Source organism: Phalacrocorax aristotelis, chromosome 3 (assembly GCF_949628215.1).
Source record: "Phalacrocorax aristotelis chromosome 3, bGulAri2.1, whole genome shotgun sequence".
Classification (NCBI taxonomy): Eukaryota; Metazoa; Chordata; class Aves; order Suliformes; family Phalacrocoracidae; genus Phalacrocorax; species Phalacrocorax aristotelis.
Window position 1 is genome coordinate 32,640,269 of NC_134278.1, and position 15,093 is coordinate 32,655,361.

The following is a 15,093-nucleotide window of genomic DNA, read 5'->3' on the forward strand; positions in this document are numbered from 1 at the left end:
AACTTATTGCTCCACATGCCATAATTTAGAATAAGTTATAATGAATAACCTGAATTAAGGTAACTACTTATCCAGAATGATCATCGTGAATATTACTGACACATCTTGATCATTTGGAACAAAAGTATACATGGAAAGCTACCAAGCCTCTGATGCATAACACTCTCTTCTTAAAGTGGTGGCAGTTACATAGTGCTGACCCAGCAGAGCCAAACAGCCAGGATTCAAGACAAAATTTTTTAAACACAGGATGACAAGTGCTTATAGCCATGACTACCTGAAGTAAAATACAGTTGACTCTTCAAGTCCACTGATGAAGTTTCTCATTCCAGTGGATTAGAAAAGCCTTGGGCTCAATGTACTAATATTTTCAAACAAAGGTTTCTTCCAAGAAGTGAATTAACTAGTTTCAGATCATTTACAAGGATAAAAAAAATCTTAAAGCCTAAAAAAAAAAATCATTTCATGCACTGAAAACTCAGATTATGAGAACTTGTTTACAGATAATGCAGTCTGTCTTTTCTGCATCTCAAAATACAGTGAGCTTTCACAAAAGCATACAGAAGGAAATAGTTTCTTGGGGAAGAGTTACAAATTGTTGTGAACAACATAATTTGAAAACATTGGCATTCTTTGGGAGTCAATACTGAGGTCACACTTGTTTTACCTCTTCATTAATCAACTGGACAATGAAACAGATTGTATCCTCTGTAAATCTGTAGATCAAACTGGGGATCAGAGGCCCCACACACCAGATGGTAGGATTCAGGAGAGCCTATTCTTCCAGCCCCTTGAAATAGTACTCAAAGTTTAACAGAGGCAGAAGTCCTGCACCTGGGACAATGTGACACCATGCAGCAGCGCAGGCTGAGGGTTGACCAGATACAATGCAACTTTGCTGGGATATGAGGTGGCTTTCTGCAAACAAACAGAGCATGTAGTTACCGGTGCTCATCTGCAACTCAAAAATACAAAAGAAAACCTGGAGTCACTAAGAAGTACAGCCAACAGGTCCAGGAAAGCAATCGCTTCCTTCTACTCTGACTGGAACTGTATCTGCAACAGTGCCATTTTGGGCACCCCAGTAAAAAAGAAACATTGACTACCAGAACAAGTCCAGCAGAGCACCACTGCAACAGCTAGAGCACATAGCGTACAATGAAGATGTGTTTGTTCACCTTGGACTAAAGGTGCTTGCAGGTGTGTCTTACTACTACCTCTGCTAGCTAATGGAGGCCTACAAAATACAGGGCAAGATTCTTCCTAGACCTGCACAAAAGCACAAGAGATACCAGATTTGTGGCAAGAAATATTCCTACTAGGTAACAGGAGAAGCTTCACCATCAGCATCGTTAAACACTGAAGCAGGCTACCCAAAGAGGTTTCAGAATCTACGTCTGAGAAGACACTCCCATCTAGGTGGACCTGAGCAACTTGCTCTCCATGAACCTGCTGGAGAGGGATGACGGTTAATGCGCATCTCTGGTACCTCGGATGCAACAGCACTTCAACATCTGTGACAACTTAAACACATTCTTTCTAGGCTTTTACTCTTTTTCAGATATTATTTCTCCTTGTGCTACTGAGATATGATGACACACCTATTTTACTATTTACTGCCATTCCTATATACTTCACTTGGGTTATGTGACTTAAGACAAGCAATATGTTGTATCACAGAATGAACAATATTCCTACAGGTCAAGTCAGTTCTACATTACAATAACACAAGTCAACTGCTTCTAAACTGTTTTTAAAGATGCTTATATTTTCTTACTCTGGCTTCCCTGCAACAAAACTAAAATGTATTTTGACAAATAGAGTAAACAACTAGAGCAAGAACAGTTGGCTTTGGATGCTGTAACTCATGGAACACAGCTGGATAGACCGCTTCTAGACACCTTCTAAAATGTTACCTGGCACCTACAAGCAGTATTAATGTTTTTCTCTGTTTAAAATACTGATACACTGTGGCAAAGTGACAAAACAGCTAGGATTCCTATGAACTGAGCAGGTACAGGGCAAAGATTTCAGGCTTGAAAGTGGCCTCAGAGAAACATATCTTTACTTACCAAAAAATATGCAAGAACAGAAGATTAAGCAGCCTTTGGCTTATTTTACTTGAAAATATCTACAATAGCAAATGTTTTACTGGATGGTAGAATGATTCCCAGAGAGGTACACCCCTTAAACAACTCATTGAGGTAAACTAAGAGCTCTGACAAAGCCTTGTTATTTTTATCACGGCAAAATTCTCTTTGCAGCAATATATGTAATGCTTTCTCAAACTTCAAACTAAAGAGGAACTTCTAACTGGACACCTCATCTTGGACAAAAGTGTGTTGTAACTCAGACCACTCATGAAAGACTAGAGAAATTGAGACCCATGCATGTGAGACAGAATAAGAGTCCTATTACTTAATTTTGACTTGCAATTCAACATTTTACTAGAAAAGACCAGGCAAGCAGTTTTACTGTGAATTCACAGTACTCAAAATTATCAAAACAGTTAAGTAACTTTGCCTATACAAAGAAACTGCATGAGGAAGTTCATGGCCCACAGAAACACCATGACCCAGACAGCCATATTCCATATTCATAACTGTAACGTCCAACTCTTTTCTCTCAAGAAACAGCAACACTTCCACTTACAGCATAAATACCCTTTGAGTGGTCAGAATCCCTTTTGACCATCGGAGGGAAGGAGTGCTACAGTACTACAAGCAATCCTTAGACACATGTACTGGTTTTCCCATTTATTAATAAACTCACACACAAAATAGTGGAAATAAGCAGCAAGTAATAACATTTAGAACTAAATACTCTGTTAAAGACTGAAACCTTAAGAGGCAGAACATGAACTTGTTTCTGGGTCTGGCTTTGGTCACAGACCAAAGTGTTCAGATGGACAAGACAAAATCATCTTCAGGTGTCTTCAGATATTAGCAGGTATAACCAAAGTTTTGAAATTACAGGTTTCCCCTTTGCTCTTCTATCTATCATCTTGCAGCTTAAGATCTTCATCCATATTTCTCTGTTAATTAAGGTCACTGCAGGACTTCCAACTTCCACAGAGGTTTGTGTTTAAGATAGTATTACATGTACCACTTTCACAGGTTTCTCTGGAAACAGATTCATGGGGCAGCAGCAACAGCTGCCACCAGCCACATATCCAGTATTTCTTTTCTTGATGTCTAAACAGGGAAAGTTTATTGTTCTCTGCTGTGATATATATATACACACACAAAATTAATACTAGCCTCATTCAGCTGTTCAGCCTGTCTTTGCACTTCACAATCCAGCCCCTCTGCTGCTGCTTCTCAGGTTTCACTAGCTAGTGAAAAATCAATCTGCTATACAAACCTTTTACAGGTTTTAGTTTGTGGCATCCCATACTAGTTCTCTTTTCCTCAGCTTTTTCCTCAAATTGCATAAACCTTCAAGTTGTTGCTCTTCCAGCTTTCACAATAACGTATTATAGAGCTTTATCACCACTTGCCTCAAGGTTAACTTTGCAAAAATTTATACCTTGGATACCTTATCAGACTGAAAACCACATTGGAAATCATACTGCTGGAATTGGTTCATTCACATATAGCAAGGATCTGAAAACAATTCCCAATTGGTCATATGTAGCCACAATGTCTTCCTATTTAAAGGGATGTGAATCACTAGGCTTCCAACATTCAAGCTGAGGGCACTTTGAAGTACAGTGCACTACAGAAGCATGAGTATCAAATCATTCAGTTGTTAAACAACGGTTTTCAGCTATGTACAATCTTTTTAAGTATAGGTGTAATATGCAAGCACAAAAAGCTGCCTGCTGTTTCATCCCAGTTGTTTGGGTTTGGTTTTTTTAAAAAAATTTTTTTTCTTCTGGTAGTGAGATGGCATCTAAGAGAGACCTGTAGAAACCGAAACTCTAGTTTGATAAAGTCCAGTCCAAAACCTACCTTGTTTAACAAGAACTGTGCAGTAGGTTTAGTAACAAATCCTGCCAAAGGAAAAGATTTAGCAGGCTAAGGAGGAGCCAGCCACTTTGAAACCAGGGACTGATGAGGAAGCTGGAAGAACTATCTGGGACACTATCATTTAGAAAGCAAACTCTGCTTTTTATCTGTAGCTTGAGTTACTGAAAAGTTGCATCTCATACCTCATATTGGTATCTACAAATCAAACCCAACCTGATATAAACCTAGACAGCCAGAAAATGGTGTAATTAATGTGAATCAGTCTGGTTTTATAACAAATAGATCTGATATTTTTAACACGAGTTACAAGTCTGGATAACCAATCGCTACTTGCGGTTACTCTACAGTACATTAACTAATGCAGCAGTGATACAACTTCTTCATGATAATTACACACTATGGATGTTTACATTAAATGCCCTAAGAATCTGCAAGTCCCATCAGTGCTAGCAGGACTTCTTCCAATATGAGCCTCCAAGATTTTGTGCTGAAAGGAGAAGAAAAAAGTCACTAGTCCAAGTTTCTGAATGCTAAATAGTGACAAAATCCTATTGAGCAATCTGGGTCACAACCATTTTTTTCCAACAGTCAAATTTAAACAAAGTGGCATGTATGAACAGGAAATGCAGGATTTAGTTGCAGAGAAAAGCTACTAGATCTTCCAAACAAGCAAGCACAAACAGGCTTTATCTAAACATGGGCAATAGTTCTCACCACTTCCCTCTATACATTCAAAAAGCCTATCAATCCTCTCTTTGCCATTTTAGATTTGGAGTTCGTCCTAGCACAGCTATGGCATTACAAAGGAAAATGGCACCCAGCTATAAGGTTGCTATTTTAGTTTTGTTACAGAGAATCTGAGAGGGTGCCAAGATTTGCATGTATTAACAGAGTAGAAGAAAACCATTTAATGAGATTCAAAGAGCTAAACCTGTTAATCTAATTTTTCGTGAGTTTAAACATTAAAATCAAGTCATCCTTTATTAAATACCTTCAAGTGAAGAAAATACTAATGCTACATGGCCATGTGTATACTGAAATGGTACAGCATTAACCAAGGACTAAAATCTGAGGCATGTTAATTCCAAACAGAGATAGAGGCCTTTTTCTACAGGGAAGCAACAAACCATTGGATCAACCTGCAGAGGAAAAATTTGTTCTCTGTATTTCTGTTTAAACTAGTTTTTTTTTAAACACTAATACAATTTAATTACAAACACTGGCCAAATGCATTTGTACACAAGCTATGTAATCGTTATTTCTTGCCTTTAAACTGCTGACTTCAAATTTGAAGTTCTGCAAGAGATGTTTTCTGAGCCTCCATTCAATATATTAAGTAACTAAAGGCAACAATTCTTCATAGCTATTGATAAACTTTGAAGGCAATACCATAGGGATCAACACGGATGCAAGGTTCCAGAAAGCAAGGAGTCAATGGACAGCATAACCTATCATTTTCATTCTAATCAGAACACTTTCCATTAACTACCCACCACATCTTCCAATATCAGCTTGGTACAAGCTTCAACTTACACTAGTTTAGACTTTTCCTTGAAACTACACTACACCACTTGACCTTCAATGTTAACCTCATTTATGTTATATCCTTTCTACTTGCCTCATGCTGTCTTCAGCTGACCACTTAAGAAGGATGTCTGTCCCATGCGACAGGGATTCATTGTTTTCCCCATCCTGAGATCATGCTACGTGAAAAAGGATTTGAAGGATGGAAGGAAGATATTTTAACAGATTGATCTTGACCTCTTAATATCCTTACACAGAGTACCTCCTGTTCAGTCCTTAGGCAGAAATATTTATAGCCAGGTAACACTCAGAGAAGCATTTGACAAAGTAGGGCAGCTTTCAGCACTGGAATGCCTTACTTATTCTCTGGAGAACAAAATCAGTTATGACTATCATTAAAGAGTCAAACTTAAGACCCAATGCCAAATTCTTTTAAATATGAAGTTGGATGTGAATTAGTGATTTTCTCATTAATCATGCTGTGAAAACAATGGCTTCCTTCCCATCCTTTCCCATCTTCTGCCTCCTTCAGACACAATTTATGATAAAACTGGCAGTAACCCAGTCAGGTTTCTCTCACAGTTTCAGACAGGATTGGCCTAGTCCAATGTCATTAATCCAACCTAGCTGCAGGACATGTCCTAGGCAATGAAGATGACCATCCACACGATTTGGTAATTTCTATATCTACTGGGCAAGATGTATCTGAAGATGGACAGGAAACATCTGTATGCAGCTTCACCAGCTGTGGTTACAGGCTGCTAAGTTTCCTGCATGACTGTTCTTGAGCATGTTATGTAGTAAATTCATCAGCTGTATCAAGATAGAAAGATGATTTGATTACACCAGCAGAAGCAGCTCCCAACATTTAATTGAAAATATTTCCAATACATGTTGTAATTAATGTTTTTCAGTGATGAAAAGATTTGGTGGCACTGCTATTTATAGAGGCCAAGTATGATGCCTTTTTTTGGTAGGAGAACTACCTTTATAAAAGACATTTCGCAGACAAAGTGTTGGTAGATTTCTTACTCAAAGGGGTTCTTACCCTGGGTTCATTACTTCCTTATAAGAATGGGTGCATACCCCTCAATTCTTTGTAAGGAGCCTCAATTCTTCCAAGGTACTGATAATATCAGAGCATATCACTTTACTGTTGGGCTTAAATCCAACTGGCAATAGAACTAGGAAGTTGATCCAAGAAGAGAATATGCAACTGCTGTACTGCTAAGCTCCATTTAACATGTTGGAGTATTTAGTAAATGCAGCCTCTTCTCTCTCCAGTTACAATCTCTTGGAAGGAGAGAAGGGTAGTTCAGAGCTGTGTTCACAGATATCTGTCACAGTTCAGATATCTTTCCACAGTGGTGGGGTCCAGAAAAAAGCATAGGAATTGGTATTTTGACAACTGCGCATCCACGACAGTGTACTGCAGAAAGATTTATGGCACTCAGTTATTCATGCTGTTTACAGCTGTCAGACAGGGCTTACGGCAGTCAAACATGCACCACTGTGCTTATTTATATTGGGTTCTCATAGAGGACATCAATAGTGTTAGGTATAAGTAGAGATTCAGGGTGAATTACTAATAAGGTAATTCAGTAAATTAACAGGAAAATGGATGAAGTCCTCACTAAAACCCTCACTGGGGTTTTTTGTGAAGCATTTTATAACTTTGCAAATTAATTCATTTAAAACAACCATATGGAAGTGGTAATCTGTGGTCATAAGTCACTTAATGCAAAATTGCCAGTATTGAAGGTTCTGAGCAGCTTGCTTGTGCTTTCACATTGTATGCCTCCTGGATTTCTCTGAAGGAGAAATAAAGAATATGCTCCTGTTTTGGCATTCATATTTGGGGTTCCTTTCCAGCTTGAGTAATATCTACATCTAGTCTTTATTCAGGCTAAAATAAAGCCTGAGGCCTTTTACTCATTGATTTCCAGCTGACAAGAGAGTCCTGTAAGAAGGTACAGATAGTTCTATAAGAAGGTACAGATCTAATTAGCACAATAAGTCCTGCTCAGCTCAAAGCCTTAGAAATGGAGACAACCTTTTTTCTTTTACACTTTACATGTGGCTGGAGTCAGTGCAGGTCTATGCAAAAGACCAGCAGACAGACTATAGTCAGCATTTAGCAGGCCTCAGGTAAGGCTCATTTCCCCAATTAAGGAAATGAGAGAGTCCAAGTCATGGGGGATTTATAGCATGTTAATAATTTAAAGTGAACGATGTTTAAAAACACAACTTTCATGGTTTTCTGTTCTAGAAAGAGGCAGATAGTGTTTATCAATCTCATAATTAAGGTTGGGAAAAGTCTTGTACACAGACTTGCAGCTAAGTCATTGCTCATTTACATTAAATATCATTAACCTGTTCAGCTAAACCAACACGAAGTTTTCAATGCATTAGTCCAGGGGCAAGAGTCATCACATATTTGAACTCCTTTGCTTGACCTTATGCTCACTTGAGCTGTGGACCCAACAATTCAGCTGGCATTAGTCCTTGTAAACAATAATCAAATGAGATCTTTGCCCAACTATATCAAACAATGAAAACTAATGCTTGTTTTGCCTATAACAAATATATTAAATTTGCTGCTCCAAAAGACAATTTGAAAAGCTTTTAAAAAGTCTATGTTAACCAGAACACAAGCCTTTTGTAGAAGATGTTTAAATGTAACTAACAAAAGGTACTTTGAGTTACAGGATGTAGCCCGCTCTACTACTTTCTGGCCTTTGTTTTGTTCTGTGTAGTTATGCTATCATTGCCTCTGGCATTAAGTATAAAGCAGATTCACCTCCTTCATACCAGGAGTAAATACACAGAAGCTCTGCTGCATGAAAGCAGCTGAATTATATATTTTACCATAAACTTTTTTTACAGGATTATATTTTAACTGCCTTATGTTTCTTCAGAAAGTGTAATTGTCCTTTTCAAGCCAAACACTGCTTTGAAATGCATATACAGAAAACGCTGCCCATTAAAACCTGAACTTGTAACAATACTGAAGTTCAAGGATATTAGTTGCTACAACAAAAAAATAGATCAGATCTACTATCTCAGAAAGAAAAAATGTACTTACAGTAAATAGAGATCATATCTACATAATCTGAGTATTCAATAAAACAGAGCAAATTGCTATAAGCTTATATATCAGCACAGCCATTAAGAGGTCATAGTTTGTTTTATGCTTAAGGAAAAATACACATTAGATTTAATTTAGTTTAAATAAATTAAGTGCTGAGAAGACAAATCAATATTTGCATTGAGTTCCAGTTCAGTGGTTTACATAAGATAAAACCCTAGTACCAAAGAAGTGAATAAAAATACAAGTGCTTGGGCAATCTTAATCTTAACTTGAAGCTAGCTGCATCTATTTTTGCTCTGTGTGTAGTATCCTTAAAACAAGAGAAATAGTATTTTAAAAGCTACTTCCTACCTTTGAAATAAGTTTCACTTATCATATTCTATCTGACCACAGAGCATATTAGTAGCATCTACAACAGTTATTTTCATTAGTTTTCATACTCAGGTATTAAATGGCAGGTATTCCAAGGCAAGCATTACATTTCTACTTTCTAAAACTGACCAGATGAAACGATGAATAAAGTCTTTTCACTAATACAGCTTTAAGTTAAGCATTATAAAAAGCACTTTTCTTTCATTTATAAAAATACTTTAATGGCCTGACTGTATCTGTAGTTACTAGACCTCCACTACAGCCTTTTGATAACATTAACATTCACCTTTAAGAAATATCCATCCATCATCTACTTACAACAGGCTAGCATAGGACAGCCTATCAATATCTTCTCCATCTCTTTCCTATTAAGAAAGGTGAACATGACTCAAAGATACTCAGTGCAACAACACAGGTTAATGATGGCAAACCAAACCCATCATTTACACAGGTCAACTCTTGTGTTCAGCACATCAGAACACTAGTTTTAGATTATCAGCTGTATTGTTTACATTGATCAAAGCAAATCAGGAAAAAAATTGTGCAAAGTATTCATAGTACTCAAAAAAATATCATCAAGCATAGGTGGAATTTAGGTTTATTTCAGTCCAACCCCAGGTCCTACGATTAGTCCTCAGACTTTGTTGCTTATTCTATCTGAATTTAGAATCATATAATAGTTTAGTTGGAGCGGACCTTAGAGGTCATCTAGTCCAAACCCTCTGCATTAGCAGGGACATCTTCAACTAGATCAGGTTGCGCAGAGCCCCGTCCAACCCAGAGTTTCCCCCAGAAAAGTCAAGACTAATGAACTTAATGCCAGTGAGTATACTCTCCCAGCAAATACTAGGCAAGCTGAGAAGCTTTTAACAAGAAATAAAGATCTGTACAACCTGCTCAAAGCCATCTCATTTTGAAAGATGACAGATCTAGTTCTTCTAAACTCTGCCACAGAAGATTTATTTTAAATCACAAAAATATAGCAGCTTAAATAGAAATGGAATGATTATATTTGTCAAAATATCAAAACACTTAAAACCACATTAAATCTAAAAATAATAAAAAATAAAGGTGGATGAATGATTTATTTGAAGCATGGGGAAAACAGGAGAAAAATCCACCCCCCTGGGGAAACGATATGAACTACCAGGAATAAGACTAGGACCTTCAAATTTAGTATGTAGGTGAGTTTAAATACAAGGGAACCGCCTTACAAGAGACCACAGCCTGACAGATTGGGAACAAAGAATTAATGGTCCAGTTCTAGAATCATAGAGTCCATAAGGTTGGAGAAGACCTCCAAGATCATCAAGTCCAACCTTCAGCCCAACACCACCATGCCTCCTAAGCCATGTCCCCAGATGCTACCTCTACTTTTTTTGAATACTTAAATACTCATGTAACACTTATCTCCTCTAGTACAAAAATAATTTAAAACTAAATATTATCTTTCCCAACAGCAAATAGGAAAAAAAACCTGAGGAGCTGCTAAGATCATCTAGATGCATAGTCAGAATTCACTAGTTACAGAACACTGATGAGAATACAGGACAACTATTTATCTTCTATATCAATTAACAAACACTGCCAAGCCTTTTTATAAGTATATAAATGCATACATAATTCAACTCCTCTTTATACAGAGGAGCTGAAAGATTGCCAGAGTGAGAACAATTGAGAGCTCCAGCCTGAAAGAACCTGGACCATTCCCAAGGCCATAAATCTTTTGCTGAGATCTATTTTTTTAAACAAGCGACCAAGCAATCGATAACATTGATGGTGACCTTAAACAGCAGTATCAGTATTGCAATGGCTAGTGCAATTTAAACTGCAAAAAAATTTTATATGCAGAGGGAAAGGAAGAAGAAAGACAACATTAGAAAAACCAAGCTAATTGAAATCATGTTGGATTTTTTTTTTTTTTTACAATGAAACTAGGCTAAAACTCATTCCCAGTTTTAGCCAAGTTTCATAGAGGAATAAAGACCAAATAAAATGTTACTGCTCTCAGAAAAATCAACATTAAGGAGTGCATAGATGGAAAGTCAAGGAAAGTTCCAGTTATCCATCTGCTTGCTAGTCACTACTCAACTTCACAATATCCATATTACATCTTCTGCCCAAATAACTGGTCAAAAATTGATGGTTAACAGCACAGATGAGCAAGAGTTATACTGGATGTTATAAGGAATGATAAACTTAGAGTAAGAGGATTACAGGACAATAGCCTAAGATTTCAATTTCCACTATTATGGCTGCTCATGGAACACCTTAAAAATTGCAGAATTCTTTTACCAGTGAAGTTGCACTGAGAAGTTCAGATCTTACTTTTCCCGAGTACATTGCAAAATTTAATAGAATACTTCTGAGTGTTTTTAAAAATAAACCCTAGCTGCTGTATGTTTATCATAAGGTCTTCTACATAAATGTTAACTCCATAAATGGGAGATTTTAAAGTTTCCTGGAATGCTTTGTTACACATTGTTTCTACTAAAAATAGTAATTTCCTCAAATGAATTTAATAAGCTGTAAGCAAACTGTTTTCTGGACATAACTATACATCAAAGCTTCATTAGACCAAAGCAAATCAAAACCATGAAGAGACTGAGCTTATTACAGCTGAGCATACATATATAACATAGGAAATACAAGAAATTAATCAATCTTACCTTCAGGTGCGTCTGCATCACAGTCTTTAGATACAAATGTTGTTACATTCCTCGGCTGGCCATCAATTGTCTTATTACTCTGCATTATTAATACAGAAAATTAGTATACTAGTCTACTAGCAATGTTCTTCCATAGACAATGATAGTTCCTGAATCAAACACATCTCCCAATAAATTAATTTTATATAAAAGGCTTTGACAAACCTCTTAAAATATTCAAAAGGATCAAGATTGGTTTTAAACAGTAAATACCGAGTAAGCTATAGGTAGTATTACACGAAAAATCTCTAAATAAGCTGGCACATAAAACTAAGCATTTCTCTGACAACTTAACTGACAAAGTTTATCAATATTAAGTAAATGCAGCTTTCACACTGAACACTGAAGAAAAAACACCAAGTGTCCATCCTAAAAGCAGCAGTTTGTATGAACAGTTAACTTCGTTTCATGCAAACACATGGAGCCATGGAGACTGCCTTAGAAGAAACTAAACCAGGAGGAGTATGATTAGGCACAGGAATCAGGAACTCAAGTGGAACCAAAAGTAAGAGGACAATGTGTAGATAGAAACAATAGGATGAGAATAGAAGACATGAAGTTACAATTATTCAGTGTACATTTAGCAGTGGTCCAGCTCCAGGAGGTATTCCAACCGGCTGTCGCCGTTACAGCTTACACTGCTTGATCAGGCAGCCTGTAGCAGACAATATCACCCATGCTGTTCTGCCCTCCAGTCCTAACCCATAAGCACTTATCTGGCTTATCCATCCCAAGGCAAAACTTCCCACATTCCCACTGCCCTCACATAAAGGTCGCCTCTCCCTATTGGCCACCCCACCCTGTCCCTCTTAGAGCCCACACTTAGCCATGGCAGCACTCCAGTTGTGTGAGGTATTTCACCATATCTGAGCCCAGTGAGACTGCAGACCTGCAACTACATGCAAGCTTTTAACTCTTCCCTTGTTTCCCCTGCTGTATGCATTAGTATTCAGGCACTTCAGAGGCACCCAAGTTGTGCTGATTCCCCAGAAAAGGTACAAGAGCTTTGCCCTAAATGGTGTCATTTCAGCACTTTGTATTAGCATAAAGCTCCTTTTGCCCCCGCCAGGCACGAAGAAAGTGACCAGACATGGCAAAGAAGCATAAGTGATAGCAGAGTTGTGTCTACAGAACAATTCCTCAAAATAATTTACTTAGCATTAAGCAGAAGAGCACTCAAGTCTCAGACATTTTTAGTATGAGTATTATCAGAGTAAAACCCCAGTGTTCTAGTTATCATATCCAGTCCAAAGCTGAAAGCAGGATGCCTCAAGGACAAGCAGGAGACAAAACCAAGTACAGTAACTCAGTAGGTGTGCTTCAAGAGCTGACACATTTCGGACACCTAAGGAAATAGCAAGCTATCATAAAGATTAGGTTACAGCCTGCTACACTTGTATAACTTGTTCCTGCTTACATTCAGGACAAGAACTTAAAAGATTGTTTCCGCACTTGGCCATCTAAGGGATACTTCCGGATTTCTGCTGCTGACAATGGAGACATTCAGTGTCCTGCAGCTTAGCTCCACTCCTCCGAATTATCTATATGAAGGCTGAGGAAGGAAAGTGGCTGCTGCTCTGGCCCTCAACCAGAGAAAAGTATCAATGTCACCTATGGCAAATGCAAGCCTTTTAATTCCCATCTGGGACAGTGAAGTCTTACAGGTCTATTAGGTAGAAGCACCAGCAAGCAGTGGCCTTTCTTTCAGACAGATGGAAAAATCTTGGCCTCGTTAAACAGAAAAGCAATTACACTTCAAGTATGGTCAAAGTTACATTTTTGCTACAAAGCCAAGAGGGAGGCCTGGACATCGACAGAACACTTTACCTTTGTGAAAGGCTGTAAAGGAGACTCATGGCTGTTTAGGAGATATTACAAAGGTCTTAAAAGATGAAACCAAGCGCTCCTTGCTGTTTGAAGAACTACACAAGTTGACCAGAGCCTCAGTTGGTAAGGGCACTGTATCCAAAAGAAACTTCCAAAAGTTTCCTACCGACATCATAGCTGACAACACTTTCAGTTAATTGGGGACATATGCTTTGAACATCCCAATGTTCAGAGTTAAATAAAGCCGGTAGCCCAAGTCTGGCTAACATGAATTGCCTCACAAAAGCTCTGTTTTCCTACACATACTCAATTATGAGGAAAGCTAACGGCACTTCATAGTTAAAAGGTCTTGTCAAGAGTAACAGTCTCCAAAGGAAACAGTTCAAGATTCAAACAGGATTCTAACCTAATGCATCACTATAGATTTTTGGTTACAAATTAGTTTGGCAGGAACCTGATTGGGTATTACTGTAGAGCAAAGAAAAGGGGGAAGTGCTCCTTTTAAGCTCTGTCCTTCTGTGAGCCCCAGCTTCTGACATACATCTTTATCAGCCCACTCATCCACTAAGTTGACTTGGAATATCGCTTATTTATTGCTTGCTTCTGTACAGCATTGGTTACCAGTGGTGTTACTTTAAATTACATTGGCCAGTGTAGACTTTCATTGCTCATACAAACCGCAGTCAAACTGGTACACACAGCTTCCCTCATCAGGAGGCTTGCCATACGCACAAAATGTATTTCATCTGCCCAATTCCTGTGTATGTTCCTGGCTACTCCTCAGTTCCATAAGAACCAATTCATAACTCTTAAGAACCTACTTACTGCTAACATCCACAAAAAATCTGTTGTTCCTCTTCAGTTCCAGTCACCATCTCTTCTCATTTCAAAATACAGTAGTTCACCATCCAGTTATCAGGGTAGTCAGACACAGAATATGCATCTGGTCCATTCTGAAAGATTCTTTGAGAGGATGTTGTCTGAAAACCCTGTATTTACTTGGTATGCCAGAGAAGTCCAGATATAATTTACCAGCATACTCTTCATGTTATTTCAACAATAAAAATAGTTTCCTCCCAAGTTACTTTATGCACTTTAAACACAGCTCTTTGAAATGGGACATAAGAAGCTAAAGACCAAGGATGGATATCTTGACTACAACATTTTTTAATCCTTTAAATAAAGAGTTGTAGCTCTACTCAAGTACTCCAGCTAATCCTTCTTGCAGTGCTGACCAGGATTGTATTTCAGAGGCTGAATAATGTAAGAGCCTCCCTACCGCTGTGCTCCATTCTCTTGGCCCTTTGCATTAAACTATATACCTATGCTCAGATACTATTTGCCGTAACAAATACTTGCATGTTATCTGTTTAAGCCCCAGTCCTTCCGCCCTCCTCAATACACACACATTTCATTTTACTGAAACATTGCCATTTTATTCATAAAGCAAAGCAAACTGCTAGCTACAGTCTTTATTATTTGCTTTTCTCTTCAATCTTCCACGTTATCTGCAATTTTTATCACTAAGGATTATTTTCTCAGGTCACTGAAAGGCTTAAAGACTAGCTTGGTAGGATCCTTAATGAAATTGTCCTTCCCA

The 15,093-nt window shown here is 37.9% G+C and overlaps 1 protein-coding gene across 1 annotated transcript in view; it reads right to left on the bottom strand.

Annotated features, from left to right (window-relative positions):
- Nucleotides 1-15,093, bottom strand: part of LMBRD1 (LMBR1 domain containing 1) — a 78,675-nt gene that overhangs the window by 3,844 nt on the left and 59,738 nt on the right. Inside the window, exon 14 of the mRNA XM_075087049.1 lies at nucleotides 11,628-11,706. Within this exon, the coding sequence (XP_074943150.1) occupies nucleotides 11,628-11,706 (79 nt within the window). The remainder of the gene's footprint in view (nucleotides 1-11,627; nucleotides 11,707-15,093) is intronic.